Below are 23,352 nucleotides of genomic sequence, written 5' to 3'. Positions count from 1 at the left end.
AATAAATATGTAATTCCTTTTAATTACAACCTGACAAATAAATCATTTGTCGAAATTCTCTTATCCCGAGTCCCTCTCTCATCCGACAGCCGATCAACGACCTATCGTATATTTTGGTCCAAAGTCTAAGACATAAGATTAGAATTTAATTTTGAACATTCAAACTGCAACAATTTATCTTTCAACACATTGACTTAAAGTCTTCCAACCCAAACGTTACTCGTTCTTATTATAATATGGTGAATCATAATTAAATATATTTTTTTCAATTTCAATTAAATTTACTAAGCGCACATTGATATCCGATTTCCAACTATAGAAACAAAGAATTAAAAAGGAAAGGTGCAACAAATAATTAGGAAAAATTGAAAACTCTTCACCAAAAAAGCATGCAAACTGCAATAAGGTTTGTCTTAGCGTGCCAAAATTTTTTAAAAAAATTTGGCAATTAATCAAGCTCCCACTTAAACATAGAAAACCTTCATACATATTAATTGCTCCCAACATGCGAGAGTTCTAAATCAAGCTCAAGTAAACCAAAATATTCGTCCAGAATCACCTTCTTGTTGGTGTTGTTCTTCCTCAATTTCGTCTCTTCGATTATATCCAACACCGAACAAGAATTCGACTAACCATCTTGGCCTTCCATATCTTATAATCATGTAACCACTTCCAATTCCAATTACAAATCCATATGCATACCCTACCACCACACTTCTCCAACCAAATCCATCTACAAATTCATCTAGAAATCCAGACTCATCATCACCATCATCATCTTCTGGAGGAATCATTGATTTTTCATCACATAGTTTTGTCAATGGAAATCCACACAATCCTGCATTTCCGAAATATGATTCATTCCCAAACGTGGAAAGTTGAGTAGACTGTGGTATTTGTCCCTCGAGATTATTCAAGGAAAGGTTTAACTTTCCAAGAAATGTCAACCTTGACAATTCATCCGGAATTTCTCCATCCAATTTGTTAGAAGACAAGTCCAACGACTCAAGAATACTCATACGTCCTAGAGATGACGGTATATGTCCTGTGAGGGTATTGTAAGACAGATTCAAGTATCTAAGAGACTTAAGATCCCCTATAGAAGGTGGAATGCTCCCAGAGAATTTGTTGGAGGATAAGTCAATAGTTGTAAAGGTATCCAATAGTCGCTGCAATAACTGATCCATACCTTTCAAAGTGAGCATCAACTCTATATATCTTAGAAAGAAATTTTCTTCATCGGTCTGCTTTTCATTGGCTTCTATCATACCTTGAAATTTCTTGAAATATCTATCAGGTAGAGGACCAACGAACGCATTCTCTGATACATCAAAGACTTGCAACTTGGGAAACGGCTGCTCAGTGTGTGCAGACTCCAACATTGTACCATTGAACTTATTTGACCTCAACACGAGGATGCGAAGTTGAGGGAGTGTTTCCATCCAGAAGGGAAACGGACCTCGTATTTCATTATCACCAATGTCGATGCCCCTCAGACCTGGGCAATTAACTAAGGTTTGGGGCAGTGCTCCGTTCAATCTGTTTCCATTCAGATTAATTGACTGAAGACTGCAACCCCTTGTAAATGTTGATGGGATGAGACCACTTAGTTTATTTGCATTCAAATAAAGGGTTAACAGAGATGTGCTCATGTTTCCAAGACAATTTGGGACTTCTCCTTCCAGATTATTAGATGATAGAAAGAGGGTTTGGAGGGTTCCCAAGTTGCAAATGGATGGTGGAATCTCTCCACTTAAGTTGTTAGAATGTAGTACGAAATTAACCAGCCTTGATTGATTCACAAAGGTGGATGGTATTGGACCTGAAAGTTTACTGTGTCAGGTTTCAATTTTGAGCAATTTGGAAATCTATGGTAGTCATTAATAATGCATTATAGTACTAAGAGGTGTGATCTATTGCTAAATTTCTTAAGTTGATAACTTTGTTAACTCATTAACGCAATGTATTAAAAATATCAATGCGATGACATTAAAATATCAATATAAACCTAGTTGACATTTTAATACACTGTGTTGACATCGATATTTAAAGTGTTTTGTGTTGACATTTTTAATACACTGCGTTGATGAGTTAGCAAAGTTGCAACTTAAGAAAGTTAGCAATATAACGTACCCCATAGTACTAATAACCAAATCCTAATGCACACGTATGTCAAATTTAGATACAAAGTATGTCATTTTTCCAATATACTTAATTCCTCATTCTCTTGTGATTCAACTACATTTCATGCATTGATGAAATGGGCAAGAATTTATATGAACAACATTATGAAAGAGCAAACTGAGATAGGAAATCATGCCATACCGCTTAGATTATTGTTGTTAATCCACAACTTTTGAATGGTTGTGTTACCAATTTCTCTCGGCAGTGATCCACGAAGTTGATTGCTTCCGATGTTCAATTCCAGTAAAGTATCGATAAGAAATATTTCTTTTGGAATTTCACCTGTGAGATTACAAATCATCCAAGCATAAATTTCTATTGGACTTCTATGTATTAAATTATGTTACACAATATTATAATATCATACCATTTAATTCATTACTGTAAAGCAATAAGTAATTGAGGGATGTCATGTTCCCCATTTCCTTTGGTATTGGTCCACTGATTTTAAAGTTTTGATTCAAATGGAGCTCCCATAAATTTACAAGACGACCCAACTCTTTTGGTATTGGACCTGCAAAACACTTTTTTCATGAAGCATTCATGTAGCAATAAATGGTGACAATAAAGGAGAGATAAAAGGTTGTGGTCGTACCACTTAAACCATTATTGGCAAGGTATATACCAACCATGTTTGTCAAGTTCCCAAGTTCTCTTGGCACTGAACCACTAATTCTGTTGCAACACATGCTTAATCGCTCGAAATTTGGAAGATTCCCGATCTCTTTTGGAATTTCACCTGTTGGATTATGATATAGAAATCATAAACTTAGCTCAAATTAAGCATCAACAAGTGATTTGCTCATACCAGTGAGATTATTAAATTCAAGGCCTATTCTGCGAAGGGATGTCATGTTTCCAATATCTCTTGATAACGATCCACTCAAATCATTTGATGCAAAGTCAAAATACTCCAAGGAAGTCATGCTGTAAATAGTCGCAGGTATAGGGCCTGAAAATTCATTGGAGCTCATGTCCAAAGCTTGTAAGTTTGTAAGAAAGCCGATCTCTTTTGAAATATTACCTGCCAATTTATAAAAAAGTGTGATCAAATCCTAAACCTAATCTTATTGTTGGGTTACAAACCTATCTCACATCGGATGAGTGAGGGAAGTTGAAAGGTGTATATAATTCCTGTCCAACCCCAATTAGTTTGAGGTCTTTTGGGAGTGACCCAAAAATAAATCCGTGAGGGCTTGACCCAAAGCGGACAATATCAAACTAATGTTGCAGTCGACGATCCTAACACTTATGAAACCCAACAAAGAAATAAAATAAATAATACCACCAAGTTTAATAATGAAGTGACATTAAAAGATAATATACCAAGCCAAATGTAAGAGCATGAGATAACTAATACAGTATCAGTCCATAAAAAATAGTCTCATTTTGCCATTTTAGGACGTCCATAAAAAATAGTCTCATTTCTAAAAATAAAATTTTCTCTTTATACTTTATCCACTTTTTCTAATCTCTTTCATATTTTACCTACCTTTTATTCTTAACTCTCTTACTTCGCCTACTTTTTCTCATTTTCTCTTACTTTACCAGTTTCTTATTAAAACTTTTGTCGTCAACAAATAAGATTTCAATAACCAACTATAAAGAATAGAAATTAAAAAATAAAATAGAATAGGGCCATGAAAAATGATCAATTTGTACACCAGTCAAAGCCCAAAAGAAAGAACAAAAATTATTCAGATCATGGAGAGTAGAATCTTACCACTTAAATTATTGGCACCCAAGAATAGTTGTTGAAGAAACGTCAAGTTTCCAATATGTGTCGGAACATGTCCACTGATACTGTTGTTATACAAAGAAATATACTCAAGCTTTGAACACAGCCCCAAACTCGATGGTATTTCCCCATACAACTCGTTGTGAGATACACGAAGTCTCTTGAGTCTATGCAGATTGTGTTTGCACATATCAAGAGGTAGACTACTAGACAAACTATTATTCCTCAAACTCAAAACTTCTAAACTTGAAATGTTGAAAATAGATGTGGGAATAGAGCCATGAAAAGAGTTTTCGCCCAAATCTAAAGAAACAAGAAAAGAAAGATTCCCGATTTCAGGTGGGATCGTTCCGACAAGGCCCATGGAAGATATATTCAACTGAGTCACCCTTTGATGGCGAGAATCACAAGTAACTCCCATCCAACTGCATATATTGCTTTCAGAGCTCCAATTTTTGAACAAAATGTTATGGGGATCCAAAGAGATTTGAGATTTGAAGGCAATAAGCGACGAACGATCAGTGTTGATATCTAAGTTGGCTGAGCTATAATGAGTTAGCCATTGAAGTAGAAAGAGTGATGTTATAAGGAGGTAGAGATGGAAAGATGTATCCATTAGGCTTGATTTTATAAGGAAGTAGTATGAATGGAGGTTCAAAAGATTTTAAGCTACCTATATATATATATGTATACACTAAACATATGTGTTCGTTCTCCTTTTTCTATGGAGGTAGCCATGATTTGCTTTTGAGAAAAAATACAGTTAATTAATTTATCTTAAAATAAATGAAATAACCTTTAGTCATAATATGGCATGTGGTATTGTCTCACAATGCAACCATATGTATATCAAAATCAATTGGGATTTAAAATCTAACCAACTATTAAAATTAAACAAGCCAACAATGTACGATTAGCTTAGTAATGCTTCGAACTACCCTATCCTTAAATATAACAATTTATTATTTGTCTTCTAATTTGTGTGTTTGAGTATATAACAAACTATGTTTAAAAACAACTCAAGCTTTAAACAAATGTTTTACCACTTTCAAATACTTAAGTTGTTAATATTTTTTTTTATCATTTTCTATTTTTTATATATTGAAACATAGCACAATAATTTTTTCTTTCTAATAGTTTATTTAATATGTTAATATTATATTCATATTTATATAACATATCCGTGACTAATTATAATGCTAATTACCATAATTTAAGAGCATAAAATAAAATAGAAAGATACGTAAATTCATAAATTCATTCATTCGTTGATTGAAAGGAAAAACAATGACACCTATTTATAATGCTAATTACCCTAACTTAAGGAACAAAAAAATATCCTAAACATATATGGAAAAGATATGACAAATCACTAATTAACTAATTAATAAAGATATGAGGATCTTCATATAGATATGCGCGTATCAGGTACACAAGATTTAAGCTACCTCTATTGGAAAGGGGATTTGGGCAATTGGAGAGTGACAATTGTTTGAGAGTAAAATAAATGCTATGTAAACACAATTTGAATTTTGCATGAATTATTGCACAAAAACATTAGTTCACCTTTTGATTATTGCACCCTAAAATAAAGAAAATTGGTGACACATATGACGTATCATATCTTCGACCTTTCTACAAGCTTGACCCATTACTTCGCAAGTCAAGTCATTGGCAAATGGTTGGGGTGACCCATTACTGACTATTGACGAAGACTTCGCAACTCCAGTCATTGGCAAATTTAAAACTGAAATAAATGCTATGAACGTACATTTAAAATAGTGATGATTTTTCATTGGAATACAAATCATCACAAGTCAAAAATTTTGACTTCTACATTCTATGCTGAATAAATCAACGATAATCAATGTTGAAAATTTAGACCAATTATAATTACAAATGTTGATTATTTACACATAAAGAACGATCAATCAGCCAAGTCAATTGAATTTATTGGCAAAAAATGCATTAATTTCTCTCGGATAGTAGTTGTGGAATATATTTTGAGTTAGACAGAGGGCTCAAGTCTATCCATAATACAAAGTAGACTTGGTATGTGTTTAATTAATTTAAGTAAAAAATATTAAAAATAAAGAGTTTTAAAGAATTTTTAACAAATTTTAAAGAGTATATATATAAATCAGTTTACAAAAATAATTCCATTCTATCTTTTGTTTTCAGTAAATACTTTATACATTTCATTTCTTCCTGATTCGTCTACATCTTCAATTTCGATTCTAGTATCTTAAATTCAAATTTTCCTAGCGTTTTTATTTTGCGTTTCTAATATATTGAATATATTTCAACTGAATCAGTTCGAGCACATGATAGGTCAATGAATCAATAGGGTAACAAAATTGACATGGATGGGCCGGGCCTGGAATTTGAGACCAATGGGCCTATGCGTAAGGGATTAGACAATTAGTCAATATTAATATTCTTATTAGGGTTTAATAGTATCATCATTTTTATTATTATTATTATAGCTACTAATATATTATACTAGTACCTATTAATAATGAACTAAGAAAATTTTGTTAATTTTTAAAATTATCAATCTTACTTTATAACAATAGCTATAACGATGATAATAATAGTAATATTTTTTTATTATTTATTTTCACATTTTCAATTGTAAATTATTAAGCACATCTTGGAAAATTTTATGGATTATTATATTATTATTTTAATTATTGTCAAATTAATTTAAAATTTAAATTTAATTGTTAGGTATATTAGTTAAATAAATTTAACTAATAAATACTATTATAAATTAGGAAGATCCTAAATCTCATTGATATCTCTAAACAAAAGAGAGATAATCTATTTCCAAGATGATATCTTGCCTTCTATATATATTTAATCCCATCATTACTCATATCATCAAGATTCTCTTTTCCCAAACCCTAATCTCCTCTTGACTTTTCCTTCGATTCATCTCCGCCTCCCTCCCATCTTCTTTGAACTCAGTCATGGCAAAAGAAACTCATGCTCATAACTCAAATCCCAATGTATCGTCTCGGGTGTTTTTAAAGTGACCGGTACGGTCTCGGGGATAAGTGTCGAAACCCTAATCAGTTGCGGATGTACGCATAATTTTATCCATCCCGATATGGTGAAGAAACTTGGATTGGAGGTTAAACCAACCAAGCCTTTTCGCGTGTATATGAGCAATGGCGTGTCGTTAAGCTGTAACGAGAAGTGTGAGCGCGCGAAGTTATTGATCCAAGGGCACGAGGTTGTGGTCGATTTATTTGTGCTATGCATTCATAGTTCGGACGTGGTCTTGGGACTTCAGTGGCTAAGGAGTTTGGGTAAGGTTACCGAAAACTATGCCGACCTCACGATGAAATTTATGCATAACGATGAGCTGGTTATGCTACGCGGCCACATGAACGGACGGGAAACGTGTTGCTATGCAATGCAGGCCTCGTTTGACTAGTATCAAGTAATTTTTCCATTTTTTATCTTAGTCGATTTGTTTTTGCATTGGTTATGTTTATTTGAATGTCACGTTACATAGTTTGTTATTATATTCATGTTAGGATTTTATTTTATCTTCTAAGGGATCAATTAGTTGGTGTCTGCGGGCAAATGCCGGTTTTCGTCATGTTTTAGTTAGGGTTTGTCCATTTCTTTTATCTATCAACATTTGTTAGAATCTTTACGTATTATTATCGTTGTTTTCGTACACAAGATCTCTAGCAATAACTTGTTTCTTTGTCACTTTTATCGTTCCCGTGGTAAGCTATGTTTCGTATGCATCCATATTATTGAAGGCATTAATTTGGCGATTTTATCTTTCACTCTATATTTAAGAAAATTTATTCACAACGAAATACCGAATATTAAAGCAAAAAACATACATTCTATTTACAAGCGTGTTTACTTGTCTAGAATCACCTTTTCCTTGGTGATGATGTTGTTTCTCTTTTTCTTCTCTTCTTCACATTACCTTTATATCCAATCCCAAAAGAGAATTCCACCAACCACTTTGGCCTTCCACTTCTGATAATAATAATGTAACCAATTCCAATCCCAACTAAAAATCCACATCCATATCCCGTCACCACACTTTTCCAACCAAAACCATCTACAAATTGTTAAGGATCTTCCTCCTTAACGTCGAATTTTCCACACAATCAAGAAACGGTTGTCGTCGTTGTCGAGCGCCCAACGTTTGGGTCGGCGACGTGGACGGCAAAAGGGGCGGCTGAGCGCGAGATCAGCCTCGTCGGCAGCCTTAGGAGAGATTTCCTTGTTTGCTAATCAATTGAGCCAAATAATGATAATTTCATATATTGAGTGACTGAATATTATGGAAGACTCCACACATATTTATAATATGTGTGGATAAAAAAAGATATGCTAAATCCCTATAATATCTAAACAAAATAATAATAATAATAGAATACTCGTATCAACCCCCCCACGGTTAAAATCCACCTTGTCCTCAAGGTGGAAACCACGAAGCAACGATGACAGTTGAAAGCAACAACTTTGGCGAGGCTTCTCCTCCTGGATCAAACGCAAACCAAATAGGCGAACGTCTCCCATCATCTTCATCAAAAATCAACAAATGAGACCCAATTTTGTCGGCAAAATTCCTTGCCAAATCGACAAGTTTGTCCACGCCTCCCAAAATGCTCAAACATGACATGTTATTACGCGGAGGGATCAACCTTGCATCTGTGTCGAGCGATGTTGATCGATGATTCATACTTGGAACATCACCGACATTCAAATCCACATAGACACAAGCAATTACGGGCAAATCGGTGTAAGCACCATATCCTTTATTGCCCCAACAATTTCCAACAACATTTTTGGATGACACTTGAACAACATTGAGTGAGGCGATTACCTTCTTCACTTCATCAGTGGAATCGTAATTCTCTACATCGTCTCACAATGCCTCTTCCTACTTCTCTGTACTCATATCGGGGCTGCGCGGTGGGTAGATTTCCGCAAAAGATGAAACTTTTTGGTCTTTGAGTCTGCCATCTCTACCTTCCCTAGATCCCCGATTCTCACTAGGCAAGCCACGATCCATGAGTCTCTTTGCTACTGTCTCTAATATGGAGTTCTCTGAATCACAATGCTCCTCCTCGCCCGTACCACGATCATAAACGTAGTCGAAAACTCTGATTTCCAGACATGCTCAATCGCTCGAAATTAGGAAGACGACCAATCTCCTTTGGGATAGTACCTAAAATCACCAACATAAATGACTGAAAAGGACGAATGTTAAAGACGATTTTGAGAGGCATGAAGAATGACGTATACCACTGAAATGGTTGGATTCAAGGTCTATTCTGAAAAGGGATGTCATGTTTCCAATTTGTGGTGATAATGGTCCACTTAGTTCATTGTAAGAAAAGTCAGCATATTGCAAGGATGGCATGCTGAAAAGAGTTGCTGGCAATGGACCTTTTAATTTGTTGGACTTCAACCTCAAACCTTGTAACTTAGTTTTTTTTTTTTCGCACCCTAAACCTTGTAACTTAGTTAGACGACCAATATCTTCTGGAATATCACCTGCATGAAATCAAATCCATTTGCATGCCCATATTATATAGCATTATAATATTATAAATTTGCAGAAAGTTATGTCTATAGAGAATACAATTAGACTTATCTCCTTGGCCTATTTGTTTAGTAGGATTATACCTAACACTACAAAAATAACTCGCAATTTAGTGACGGAACAGCGAAATTTACTCACTTACAGATTTAATGACAGATAAATTATCGGTGGGTCTGTCAATAAAAAGCTTGTCACTAAAAAATATTAGTGACGCAAAAAATCCGTCACTAAAGTAACAATGACGGAAATCAAAAGCGACCGCCATGGATTAGTGGCGGACTGTTCTGTCACCAATTAGTGACCGACTTTTTTCAGTCATTTATCCGTCACTAATTCTTGAAATTTCTATTGCCGTCACTAATTCCGTCATTAATTTGCGTTTTATTTGTAGTGTAAAAAATAATCCTATGACTCTTGACCTAGAAATTTTTATTCGTATTTGCTGGATTTTTTATCTTACAAGAAAAGCATTTGAATTGCGAAACAAGAAAAAGTAGTACAACTTTGAAGAATTCCCATTCCCTAACTTTTAGGGTATTCTTTTATATAATAATTTATACTATTATGTTATGTATATTATTATTATATTCAATCTCTTTTATTGTTATTATTATTAAATGATAACTCTAACATAATTTTTAAAATATGGACCATACCTAATTATAATAATGATAACTATGATAATAAATAACCATAATAACAATAATATTGTTAATATTAATTTGACCCTCTACGTATATGACTGTAAAAAATAATAGAAATTGAAAATAAATAGAAAATGACATTAAAAAGAATTATTTGACTATAATCCATAGAGATAAGATCAAATTACCTGTCAACTTATTTGCACCAATGTCCAATATTTGAAGCTTGGTCAAGTTCCCAAGTTCCCTTGGCACTATTCCATCAAACTTGTTGTTGTACAAAGAAAGAAACTCGAGCTGCGAACACTGCTCCAAACTCGATGGTATTTCCCATACATCTCGTTGTAAGAAACACGAAGAATCTTGAGCCTATCAAGATTGTTTATGCACATATCAAGAGGTAGACTACTAGACAATCTATTATTCCTCAAACTCAGGACTTCTAAATTTGACATGTTAAAGATAGATACGGGAAGAGGGCCGTGAAATGAGTTGTCGTTCATGTCTAAAGAAACGAGAGAAGAAAGATTTGCGATTTCTGGTGGGATGCTTCCGACATGGCCCATGTTCGATATGTTCAACTGAGTCACTCTATTAAGGAGAAAATCACAAGTAACTCCGATCCAACTGCAGACACTGGGGCTTCAGTGCTCCAATTTTTGGTCAATATAATTTGTGGATCGGAAGTGATTTGAGATTTAAGGAAAGAAGTGAAGAACGATCGGTGTTGATATCGGCGGCTAAGCTATAATACATCAAATAGTGAACTGACAAGAGAAAATGAGAAGATTTTTCCATTTTGGACTTGATTTCTTGTGATTGAGCTACGATGTATATACATGTGTGTGTGATATTTATTACATAAGGAGTTTGTATCTATCTGATTATTGAGGCCATCCACAACGCTGTTCCTATACCGTTCCTATACCGTTCCTTAAACGACTATTTGAGGGCTCCACTGTACTTTTTTACTCCATTCCTTCACTAAGGAACGGAACCTGCAACCCTCCGTTCCTTAACCGTTCCTTAAATTACTATTCATTCAATTTCATTTTTTTTATTTCCAACTAAATTCAATTAAAAAAACACACTTTATTAAAAAACAAACACACTTTATTAAAAAACAAACACACTTTATTAAAAAACACACAACATTAAAAAAATTACAACTTAAACTTAAAAAAATAAAAAGCACACAATTAAAATCCTAAAAAAATAAAAAGCACACAATTAAAATCCTAAAAAAATAAAAGTACACAATTTTAATAATTTCATCCGCCAAATTTTGCCCAAATGTGCTCAATTAGATCCTGTTGGAGTTTGGTGTGGGCACTAGAGTCGCGTGTCCTTGCACGAATAAATAACCGTTCTTGTATAGACGGATGCGCTCCACTTCGAGGCGGACTACTTGCGGTTGAGCTTCCGGAAGATTCGTCGTCGAACCAATTTCCCACCTCGGGTCCTTCGTCTTGGACAATCATGTTGTGCAAGATTATGCACGTATACATGATGTCGACCATGTTTTCCATGAACCACGTACGAGCCGGGGCTTTGATGATGTTGAAGCGCGCTTGGAGAACCCCGAACGCCCTCTCCACATCCTTGCGAGCAGCCTCCTGCTTCTGCGCAAAAAGAGCCTGCTTTGGGTTCGCAGACCCACTGCACGTCTTCACGAAGGTAGGTCACTTCGGGTAGATGCCATCGGCGAGATAGTACCCCATTTTATAAAGCCGGTTGTTGGCGACGAAGTTGATGGCCGGCGCTTTACCATCCAAAACTTCGGTCAAGAGGTCGGACTGGTAGAGCACGTTTACGTCGTTGTTCGACCCGGGGACCCCCAAGTACGCGTGCCAGATTCAAAGGCGGTAGTCGGCAACGGCCTCAAGTATAACGGTTGGGTGGGTGCCTTTGTGGCCGCTCGTGTAGGACCCCTTCCACGCCACCGGGCAATTCTTCCATTGCCAGTGCATGCAATCGACGCTGCCGAGCATCCTGGGGAATCCGTGCACTGTTTCATGAAGGTCGAGCAATCGCTCGTGCTTGGCCTCCGGAGAAATTCGTCGGTGAAGGCTGCCCGGACGCCTTTGCAGAATTTGAGCAAGCACATTCGCCCAGTGCTGTCTCCGAGGTGGAGGTATTCGTCGAACATGTCGGCCGTTTGTCCAATCGCAAGCTGGCGGATTGCTGCAGTACATTTCTGCAGCGTCGTGTGGCTGGGACGGCCGACCGCGTCGTACCCTTCCTGGAAGAACTCTTCCCGGACTGCCAAAGTATTCGCGATGTGGAGAAATAAAGGTTTCCCCATGCGGAAACGGCGACGGAAGTACGTATCTCCCCAAACCGGGTTATCGCAGAAGTAGTCGCGTACTAACCTTGCAGCGGCTTCCTCCCGGTTACGATGGATGTACGTACGGGAGCGTCGTTGGGCCGATCTCATCAGATTTTTTCAAAGATTGAATTATTATGTTTTTGACTTTTTCATGAACGATCTCATCAGATTTTGTCAAAGATTGAATTAAATAGATACCCACTAGACTGGATTTGGATCCCCTGCGGTGCACAGCACTGCTGTGCACCTCACAAAACATTAAAAAAATATTTTTTTTATTATTAAGAAAATGTTTTGTGAGGTGGCATCCAAATCCCACTAGACTTGGTTACAATTTCTAGTGTTTAAGTCACACAATATGATATCTTTAATACTTTTACGATCACTGAAGTGACATTTAACAAGTTGACAGAATATTTAAACACGCAAAAGCGATGTAATCTTTTTTTTCTCATTTTATTAGATGCATTTGTGCTTTCATAGATCTCTATATTTTGTTGATTTCCATTATCTAAAAAAGACCCATCATGTAAAATTTATTCATATGTCATGGTATATTGCGCTTCAACTGTTTGCTGAAATACCCAAAACAAAAATTGTGTGGTGAGAAGACACAAAAAAAAGGAATATCCCCATACAACACACTAGATGACATTCTGTTAATAAGGAAGCATGCAGTAAGAACAGCATCAGACCATAGATACTTAGGCACATGCATGTGAGACATAAGAGTACGCGCAACATCTAAAACATGACGATGCTTACGCTCAGCTACCCCATTTTGTTGAGAAGTGTGAGATCAAGAGGTTTGATGAATTATACCATGAGATTCACAAAAAAATGAGATAGATTGTTGTGTGAACTCAAGAGCATTATTAGTACGAAGAATACGCAGATCAACAGAATATTGGGTCTTTATTTCATGATAAAAAGATTTTAGAACAGTAGGGACTTCACTTCTGTGTTTAAGCAAATACAACCATGACATACGAGAATAATCATCAACAAGAATTAGAAAATACTTGAAACCCCCTGGACTCAATCCTACTCGGACTCAAAACATCACAATGAACTAAATCAAAAACAGAAGAGCTACGAGTCTCGACTCGAGAAGGAAAAGAAGTGCGATGGTGCTTGCCCAACTCACATGACTCACAATTAAAATCAACAGACGCAACTAGAACTAAACTACGAAGACTAGTAGAAGACGGATGACCAAGACGACAATGCCACTGATATGGAGACACAACAGCAGAGAGAGCACTAGGAGAGACAGGTGAAACAGTATCCAAGTAGTACAGACCGCCACGCTCATGTCCTCCACCAATCGTCCTCTTCGTCTGCAGGTCCTGAAAGATACAATATGAAGGATAAAAAGTGACAGAACAATTGTGAATTTTTGTTAGCTAACCAATAGATATTAAGCTGATTGGAAAATTTGGAGCAAACAAAACATTATCAAGGGTAATATGAGTAGTGGGTTTGACAACACCAGTGTCAGTTACAAGAGAATAGTTGCCATCAGCAAGACGAACAGATGGGAGAGAAGATGGAGAAAAAGATGTCAAAAGGGATTTTGTACCAGTAATATGGGTAGAGGCACCCGAATCCAACATCCAAGACTTACCAGGAGACACAGCAAACGCAGCTACAGATGTAGAGGCATCAGTAGTAGTAGATGAACAACTTGGTGCAGTAAACTCAATGTTATTAGCCCAATCTGGTTTGCCAAACTTCTTCCAACACTTATCAGACTCATGATTCGAATGACCACAATGATCACATAGTCGATCATGAAACCCTCGTCCTCTACCTCGGCCACGTCCCTGTCCACGGCCACGTCTACCATATGAACCTCGACCGCGAGCAGACATAGCTGAATTATCAAACGAGGCGGATTCCGTACGCCTGGTGGAGACACGAAGAACGCGAGACAACGCATTAGACAACGCTGAAATGTCATCACTAGCCATTAAGCTATCTCGAAGTGGCTGGAGATCAGCATTGAGACCTGACAAAAATTTTGCTACCATGAATTCCTCCCATTGTTTTGCTCTTGTTGTGGCATCACATGAAAGAGGATGATAAACTAAGATCTCATCAGCAAGGCCTTTCAAGGTAAAGAAGTAATCATTGACTGACTGAGTATCCTGAGTATGAGAGAAAAGTTTCTCACATAATTCAAATACCCGAGAGACGTTTTTGTCATTGAAGAACATCTCTCGTAGAGAATCCCACATGGCTTTGGCACTATCCAAGCACATGATATTTTGACTGATACCTGGTTCTAGGCTATTGAGAAGCCAAGTCATGACGGAGCAGTCATCGGCACACCAAGTGTCGTAGTTGTCATCTGTAGTAGCAGGCGGGGCAGTTTGAACATGGCTTTTCTTATTCTGTGATCCCAAAAATAGGAGAAAAGCACGGGACCAAAGCATATAGTTAGAACCATTCAGATTAATGGTGGTTCCAATAGGAGGTCTAAAATCAGACATGATAAAACGAGAGTGAATCCGATGCAGAGCAACAGGCAAGAGCGCAAGCCAAAAAATAAGTAGCGGGCAGCAGCGCGGGCAGATGATAGCGCAGAGCAACGGAGTAGGAGTAGAACAGCAGACAGATAAGGTTGCAGGCAGATAACAGTTACAGAGCAGCGGAGCCGGAGCAGAGCAGGAGCAGCGGAAGGAGCAATTGCATAACAGCGGAGGCAGAAAAAAACCCCTAATTTTTGAAACCCTAATATTTTTTTATTTTTTTATTTTTTATTTACTAAACTAGCGACGAATTCGAACCCGCTCTGATACCATGTAGAACAGTAAAATATAGAGACATAATGGAGAAAGTAGTAGTGTATTTCATTAGTAAACATAGGCTACATATATAGTACAAGAAACTAATCTAGGCTATGTTACATAAACGATGTGGGATAGAATTCATATACTATATTAACAATTACCATATGAATTATGGCTATGTCCCAAACTTGTACCATCTACAATTGAGAATCTATAGTTATGGCTATATATGTCCCAACAAATTAAATGGTGCTTTTATCTACAATATGGAGTATTAATTTAGTTCACAACATGATATGCATGTATAGTTTTACATGTAAATAAATTTGATTTATATCCTTCTTATATTTCAAATAAATGATTTGAAGGTCCAATACCATCCACAATTGTGAATCTTACAAATCTGATGATCTTATTCCTCTCTTCCAACAAATTAAATGGTGAGCTCTTATCCCCTATCTGCTACTTGACATATCTTGAATAATCTTGACAACAAACATATTGATTTTGTGCGCTCCCTCTACCTCAAAATGTTACTCCCTCCGTCCACCAAAAGGAGTACCATTTCTTTCTAGCATGGATTTTAAGATATACTCCCTCCGCCTCATAAATTTTATCACACTTTGACCGGGCACGCTTTTTAAGAAATATAATGGAAAGTGAGTCCTAATTTTATATATTAGCTTTATAATAATATGTGAGTGAAAATGAGTTAGTGGAATATTGGGCTCACTACCAAAAATTGTAAAAAAAGAAATGTGACAATTTTGTGGGACGGACGGAAATAAAAAAATATGGATCTTACTTTTGTAGTCTTCTCTACATATTCTCTCTATGACTTTACTATTTCTCTACTTAAACTATTTATTATCATTTTTACAAAACGAGTAAAAAAGCAAATGTGACAGTTAATGCGGGACAGATGTAATATTAGTTTTAAATCAAATGTGAGTGTGTTACAGACGTGCTCCGTAACAATTAGTTATCTTCCTTCTCGTGGGAACTAGCAATCAACCTGTCGACAATCTCGGAGGAAGATCACGGGTTTTGTTGAGTTGTGGACGTTCTCCACTCAGCAACAAAGTTACGATAATTCGGGTTTCTTGGAATGCAAGATAGGTTTAGGGAAAATATTTCATTCATAAAAATAATGTGTTGATGAAATACCCTATTTTATACTAGAAACCCTAGGGCGGTTCGACGTATCCTAATTCATCCGGGAAAGAACCGCAAAGAAAACCCGAACGGGGCTTATACATCAGGCCCGACTCAACAATAAGTAAATTAATGTTTCAAAAATACTAAAACATAAAAGGAAAGAAATAAAAAAGAAACAAAACGAATCGGCTAATTCTTGAACTTGTTCGGCGCCTTGAGCTTGTCTCTCGGCCTCAAGGATCTCTTCGACACAATCAATTCTTCACTTCGGTCATTCCCGCACTGCGTCGTGCTGCTCGGCTGCGTCGTGCTGCTCGGCTCTGGAAGCGCTGCGTCGTGCTGCTCGGCTGTTGTCGCCTCCAGCTCGGCATGCCGCTCTGCTGCGCCGTGCTGCTCGGCTGTTGTCGCCTCCAGCTCGGCATGCCGCTCTGCTGTTGCGTCTGGTGGCGGGGGTCTCGTATCAACCCCCCCTCCGTTAACAATCGCCTTGTCCACAAGGCGAACCTCCGGGAACTGCCTACCAATCGCCTCGACCGGCTCCCAAGTAGGTGTGGAAGCATCATCTTCCCACTGCACCAAGCACTGTCGCTCCGGTCGGTCGCCCCGCCAGCTGACGCGCTCTTCCAACACTGCCACGGGACGCACCACTGGCCTATCCCCCACAAACACGGGAGGCAATTTCACTCCGTCCACATCCCCGTCGCCCGCCACAAATTCACGCAACAAGCTCACGTGGAACACATTGTGGACTCTACTACCCGCTGGAAGACGTAATTTGTATGCCACCGGGCCCACCCTCTCCAAAATTTCGAAGGGGCCATAGAACCGTGGCGCCAGCTTTGCCGACAACGGTTTCGCAACCGAGTGCTGCCGGTACGGTTGCAGTTTCAGCCATACGACATCGCCCACGTCAAACTCCACGTGCCTGCGGTGTCTGTTTGCCACATCCGTCATTCGCTGCTGGGCCCGCAAGAGGTTTCGCCGTAACGTGACCAGCAGCTCCCCACGCTCTTTGATAATATCTGCCACATTAGGCGGCGTTTTTGCTGACGGCGGGGACGCCACTAACGTGGGCGGCTCACGCCCATACAATGCTTTATAAGGTGTCATGCCCAGCGCAGAGTGATGGGAACAGTTTAGAGCTAACTCCGCCCATGGTAAAAAATTCGTCCATCTTGAAGGTTTATCGGAAGCAAATGCTCGCAGATACTGCTCCAAACCCCGATTACGGACTTCCGTCTGGCCATCCGACTGCGGATGGTAGGCGGTGGAAAAGTGAAGCTTGGTGCCGCTCAGACGCATCATCTCCTCCCATGTTGCGTTGAGGAACACCGAATCTCTATCTGACACCAAGGTTTTAGGGAACCCGTGGTGCCGGACCACCGTATTCACAAACAGCTGCGCCACTCGGGAGGCGTCAAATTTAGGAGGTAGAGGGGCGAAATGAGCATATTTTGAAAGCCTATCCACCACCACCATAATGGTTGTATACCCCCGGGACTGGGGCAGCCCGGTGATGAAGTCCATTGACACATCCTCCCATACTTGCGACGGGACGGGTAGCGGCTGCAATAGCCCCGCCGGCTTTCGCGTTGAATACTTCGTGGACTGGCACACCACACACTCGTTCACAAACGTCACTACATCTTTGCGCATGTTTGGCCAATAAAACCCCGCCGCCAATAGGCGGAATGTTCTCTCGTGTCCCGGATGACCCGCCATCGGCGAGCAATGGTGTTCCTTTAGTAACGTCCGTTTTGCCTTGGACTCCGCGCTCACCAACACCCTGCGATGGTAATATATCAGGCCATCGGCCCATGATAAGTGCGAGGGCGCGTCGCCTGATTTGATTTTGGCCAAGAGTTCCACCAGTTCGGGTAGGGAGGCCGCCTCCTCGCGCAACACGCGCAATATATCAGGTACAGGCTTAGCGACGACTGGTAGGAGCTGGACCGCGTCCACATCCGTCGTGACTTCGACGGGAGCGTCGTCTGTCGCAGGCAAATCGGGATGCGGGCTCGGCACGTCGTGCTGCCGGGACAAGGCATCTGCCGCCTTGTTCATGCTGCCTCTCTTGTACTCGATCACAAACTTATATCCCATCAACTTTCTAACATAGAGTTGTTGGTCTGGGGTCTGGACCACTTGCTGTAACAGCTCTTTCAAACTCCTCTGATCCGTTCTAATGATGAACTCACGCCCCAATAGATACTGTCGCCATTTTTGCACGGCCTCCACAATAGCATATAATTCCTTATGATACGTAGATGCCACCCTCCTGCGAGGTCCCAGTTTCTTACTGAAAACGCAATGGGGTGATCCCGTTGCATTAGCACCGCGCCAATGCCCACGTCGCACGCGTCAGTCTCCACGCAAAATGGCAAGTCGAAATTCGGCAATTGGAGGACCGGAGCTGATGTCATCGCCTGCTTCAGAGCTGCGAACGCCTCCTCGGCTTCGGGGCTCCATCGAAAAGCCTCTTTTTTAAGTAAATCTGTTAAGGGCGCCGCGATCATCGCGTAGTGGGCGACGAAACGGCGGTAGTAGCCTGTCAACCCTAAAAAACCTCGCAGTTGCCGTACCATTCCCGGCTTAGGCCACGCCGTCATCGCCTGTATTTTGGTCGGGTCGGCCTTGAGATGGCCTTCGTCAATGATGTGCCCTAAATACTCCACCGACATACTACAAAATGAACACTTCGAAAGCTTCACGAAGAAGTTATTAGCATGGAGCAGTTCCAGAACGGCTTCCAGGTGGCTACTATGCAGCTCAATGGTCGGGCTATAAATCAAAATGTCATCGAAGAAAACGATAACACATTTTCTGAGAAGTGGCTGGAAAATAGCATTCATCGCCGCCTGGAAGGTGGACGGTGCGTTTGTCAACCCGAAAGGCATCACGAGAAACTCGAAATGCCCATCATGAGTTCTAAAAGCGGTTTTGAAAATGTCGTCCCCGTTCATTCGAATTTGGTGATACCCCGAGCGAAGATCCAACTTAGTGAAGTACCTAGCACCTCCCAACTCGTCAAATAGTTCTTCTGCCGTAGGAATGGGGAAATGATCCGGCACGGTGGCCTTATTGAGGGCTCGGTAATCAATGCAAAACCGAAAAGTGCCATCCTTTTTTCGGATCAGCAATACCGGGGACGAGAACGGGCTGTGACTATGGCGAATGATACCCTGTTCCAGCATATCGCGAACCTGCCTTTCGATTTCCGTCTTCTGGAAGTAGGGGTACCTGTACGGTCTAACATTAATCGGCCGTGTACCGGGTAGGAGATGAATGCGGTGATCAAACTGCCGCGGTGGGGGCATGCCACGAGGCTGTTCAAACACCGCTCGGTGTGTGTTTAATACCGCGAGAATCCCGTTCGGCAAGCCCGGAGGAAAGTCCTCCCTGCTGCTTCCCTCCACTGCCTCAGTGCCGCTGTCAATCGGTACAATCTCATAGAACTCGTGGTCCGTTGGTTGCGTCGTTAATGTGTATAACGAGTGAAGGGATATTTGTTTTGGCCCCGGCATCAAGCCTTGTAAGAAAACCGGTCGCTCCCCGTGAGTAAATTCCAACGTTTTTCTGACGAAATCCGCCGACACCTTCCCCAGCGATTCCAACCAACGCATTCCCAAAATCACATCTGGCCCATGGTGAGCGAGAATATGGAGATCCACCACAAATACGTTGCCCTGCAGCGTCAGCTTGGTGCCCCGCGCTATGTGGGTGCAGAGCAGGGATGCTCCGTTACCTACCAACACCCGGAATGGTCTGATGGGTGTTAGGTCCAACTGGAGTATTTCGGCGATGCGTGGCTGGAGGAAATCCAATGTCGCGCCTGTGTCGATCAATACCCGCACGTTGGTTACGCCCAACGTGCCCTGTACAATGAACGGTTTCGAGCTCCCTCGGCCATCCAAGGCGTGAAGGTGCGATAGATCAGCCGTAATTAGTTCGTCCTCCGGCACTTGATCCCCCGCGGTATCCTCCTGCAGGTTGTCAGCATCGTCATCCATATAGCAAAGAAGTTTGACCTTACAGACGTGGCCTGCGACCCATTTTTCAGGGCAATGGTAACAAAGCCCTCGGCGTGCCCGCTCCGATTTCTCGGCGTTAGACACCCTGATTGGGTATACCCGTGCCTTGTCCGCGTCACGTCCCTGAAGTTCTTGCGGCTGTGGTCCAGAAATTGGGGTCGAACCGGGGATCGGGGGCGCCCTCTGCTCCTTCCCTGACCACTGGCGTCGCGGATATGGCGACGGTTGGTGCGGTCGCTCGTCTTGTGTTGCAGCCAAGCGCAATGCCAATGCCATTGCCTCCGCTAATGAAACCGGGTTCTGCAATTCGATCTTCTCTTGCAAGGGTTGCTTGAGCCCTTGGATAAAAATAGGAATCAGAGATGACTCCGATAAATCGGTCACCCGATTGAGGTACCGTTCGAACGTTGCGTGGTAGTCTGCTACGGTAGACGTCTGAACCAGCTTGGCGATCAGACCCGTGTAATTTCTGAAGCTCTGTGGGTCAAAGCGATGTCTGACGTCGTCCAGGAACTCCGGCCACGTTACAAAACCATTGGTCTCCCTATAATTGAATATCCATTCCGAAGCGGGGGGGTCAAACAGCATCACTACATAATGCAGACGCTCAGACTCCGGGATCCGTTTGTGATCGAAATAATATTGTACGCGGGATATCCAATTTGGCGCATCCGCCCCGTTAAAGTGGGGCGCGTCCATCTTCAAGCCGGAAGAGTAATCGGTTCCCTGGTGGGGAAAACGCTCTCGGCGCTGAGGCGGGTCCCAGCAGGAGACACCGCGATCCTCGTGCGGATCCTCGTCCCAATCGTCGTGCCTCTGAGGTGGATCCCAATTGTCCCGACGGCGACCCGTTCGATACTCCGTCACATCGCGCCGCTGCGAAAAACGGCCTCCTCCACCCCGATCACCGCGACCACCCCGAGACGGGCGTCCCCGACCTCGATCCTGGTGTCGGTATGAACGGTCAAGATCCTCACGTACTGGCCGACCGTGCCCTCGATACTCCTCCCATTCGTGTTCGGCATCGTCCCAAACTTGGGTGTGAACAGCCGCTTGTGGATGCGGTCGGCGCTCCAAGGTTTCGACCCGACGGTCCATCTTATCAAAGCGTTCATTTAACTGCGCGAACCCTAGCGTGATCGGATCCGTTGATTGGGACCGACCCCCTGACTCGGCTACCTGGCGCTGTGGCGCCGGCCCTAGATGTAGTGCCGACGACGTCTCGGCTCTCGGGTAATCCGAAGCCATCTGATTTCACCGGTGTTATAGATGTTGAGTTACGGGATGAAAGCACCAGTTGTTACAGACGTGCTCCGTAACAATTAGTTATCTTCCTTCTCGTGGGAACTAGCAATCAACCTGTCGACAATCTCGGAGGAAGATCACGGGTTTTGTTGAGTTGTGGACGTTCTCCACTCAGCAACAAAGTTACGATAATTCGGGTTTCTTGGAATGCAAGATAGGTTTAGGGAAAATATTTCATTCATAAAAATAATGTGTTGATGAAATACCCTATTTTATACTAGAAACCCTAGGGCGGTTCGACGTATCCTAATTCATCCGGGAAAGAACCGCAAAGAAAACCCGAACGGGGCTTATACATCAGGCCCGACTCAACAATAAGTAAATTAATGTTTCAAAAATACTAAAACATAAAAGGAAAGAAATAAAAAAGAAACAAAACGAATCGGCTAATTCTTGAACTTGTTCGGCGCCTTGAGCTTGTCTCTCGGCCTCAAGGATCTCTTCGACACAATCAATTCTTCACTTCGGTCATTCCCGCACTGCGTCGTGCTGCTCGGCTGCGTCGTGCTGCTCGGCTCCGGAAGCGCTGCGTCTTGCTGCTCGGCTGTTGTCGCCTCCAGCTCGGCATGCCGCTCTGCTGCGCCGTGCTGCTCGGCTGTTGTCGCCTCCAGCTCGGCATGCCGCTCTGCTGTTGCGTCTGGTGACGGGGGTCTCGTATCAGAGTGGAATGAGTCAATGGTATATGTGGTGTATTATCATTTATAGTAAAAATGAATCGAGACCCCTATTTTACAAATGAGCCAAAATGAAAAATATGGGCCTCCTAATGGTATGTGGGGTCTAAAGCAGATAACAAACATATTGTTACGATGAGTAAAATGCCATGCATGTGTATTTTCGGTTTGAATAAATTTTATTTATATCCTTCTTTTATATTCCAAATAAATTGTTTGAAGGTCCAATTCCATCCACAATCGGAAATCTTTCAAATTTGGAGTTCTTACAACTCTCTTCCAACAAAGTAAATGGTGAGCTCCCATCATCTATTTGCAAGTTGTCATAGCTTCGTTTTCTTCTTCTCTCGAATAATACTTTGGAAGGAAGAATGCCACAGTGCTTCAACTTCAGCAGATCATTGACCATCTTTCACCTATACGAAAATCAATTTAGTGGCCTCATACCATCTACCTTTTCTAAGAATTGTAGTCTTATGTCCATCAATTTGGGTAATAACAAATTCCATGGACGATTACCTAAATCCTTAATCAATTGCCAAAATCTAAGGGGTCTCGACATTGGAAATAATAGAATACAAGATGAATTTCCCTTTTGGATGGAAGGCCTACGCCAACTTCGAGTGCTAGTGTTGAGGTCTAACAAGTTTGGTGGTAAAATGTCTTTTCCTTCACGAACCAAGTTTCCATTTCCTAGGTTACAAGTTTTTGATGTATCCCATAATGAATTTGTGGGCCCTTTACCTCAAAGATATTTCAACAATTTCAAAGCAATGGTTAAGCCAGTAGCAATTAAAGAGGAAGAGTTTCGATATTATGTGGAGATGACGCTCAACTTGAAAGGTCAGGATCGGTTAATTAAGAGAATATTTGAAACCTTCACAACAATCGACTTATCCTCCAATAG

General features: G+C 40.8%; 3 protein-coding genes across 3 annotated transcripts; all 3 read right to left on the bottom strand.

The window, feature by feature from the left end:
* Positions 1 to 375: 375 nt before the first annotated feature.
* Positions 376 to 4,557, bottom strand: LOC121763479 (receptor-like protein 52). The gene is made up of 6 exons (XM_042159501.1): positions 3,908 to 4,557; positions 2,993 to 3,208; positions 2,780 to 2,923; positions 2,552 to 2,698; positions 2,326 to 2,466; positions 376 to 1,822 (listed from the first exon to the last, which is right to left on the bottom strand). The coding sequence occupies exons 1-6, from the start codon at positions 4,536 to 4,538 to the stop codon at positions 528 to 530; spliced, it is 2,574 nt and encodes an 857-aa protein (XP_042015435.1). The 5' UTR covers positions 4,539 to 4,557; the 3' UTR covers positions 376 to 527.
* A 4,488-nt stretch (positions 4,558 to 9,045) lies between these two features.
* On the bottom strand, positions 9,046 to 10,719 carry LOC121764508 (LRR receptor-like serine/threonine-protein kinase SIK1). The gene is made up of 4 exons (XM_042160520.1): positions 10,624 to 10,719; positions 10,342 to 10,522; positions 9,209 to 9,460; positions 9,046 to 9,131 (listed from the first exon to the last, which is right to left on the bottom strand). The coding sequence occupies exons 1-4, from the start codon at positions 10,717 to 10,719 to the stop codon at positions 9,046 to 9,048; spliced, it is 615 nt and encodes a 204-aa protein (XP_042016454.1).
* A 7,878-nt stretch (positions 10,720 to 18,597) lies between these two features.
* LOC121764507 lies at positions 18,598 to 21,714 on the bottom strand. The gene has a single exon (XM_042160519.1). It carries the CDS (start codon positions 21,712 to 21,714, stop codon positions 18,598 to 18,600), a length of 3,117 nt encoding a protein of 1,038 aa, XP_042016453.1.
* Between the last annotated feature and the right edge of the window lie 1,638 nt (positions 21,715 to 23,352).

This window comes from Salvia splendens, chromosome 14, assembly GCF_004379255.2.
Source record: "Salvia splendens isolate huo1 chromosome 14, SspV2, whole genome shotgun sequence".
In the NCBI taxonomy this organism is placed as follows: domain Eukaryota; kingdom Viridiplantae; phylum Streptophyta; class Magnoliopsida; order Lamiales; family Lamiaceae; genus Salvia; species Salvia splendens.
Note: the sequence above shows the minus strand (reverse complement) of the source record. Positions and strands in the feature narration are given on the sequence as shown.

Excerpts from the sequence above, each read along its gene's own strand:
- LOC121763479 (XM_042159501.1), bottom strand. The coding sequence starts at position 4,538 with ATGGATACATCTTTCCATCTCTACCTCCTTATAACATCACTCTTTCTA. Across the intron at positions 2,924-2,992 it reads TGAATTTAATAATCTCACTG|GTGAAATTCCAAAAGAGATC; the intron begins GTATGAGCAAAT and ends ATAATCCAACAG. Across the intron at positions 2,699-2,779 it reads TGCCAATAATGGTTTAAGTG|GTCCAATACCAAAAGAGTTG; the intron begins GTACGACCACAA and ends AGTGTTTTGCAG.
- LOC121764507 (XM_042160519.1), bottom strand. The coding sequence starts at position 21,714 with ATGGCTTCGGATTACCCGAGAGCCGAGACGTCGTCGGCACTACATCTA.
- LOC121764508 (XM_042160520.1), bottom strand. The coding sequence starts at position 10,719 with ATGGGCCATGTCGGAAGCATCCCACCAGAAATCGCAAATCTTTCTTCT. Across the intron at positions 10,523-10,623 it reads CATTTCACGGCCCTCTTCCC|GCTCAAGATTCTTCGTGTTT; the intron begins GTATCTATCTTT and ends CAATCTTGATAG. Across the intron at positions 9,461-10,341 it reads TGGTGCAAATAAGTTGACAG|GTGATATTCCAGAAGATATT; the intron begins GTAATTTGATCT and ends GATTTCATGCAG.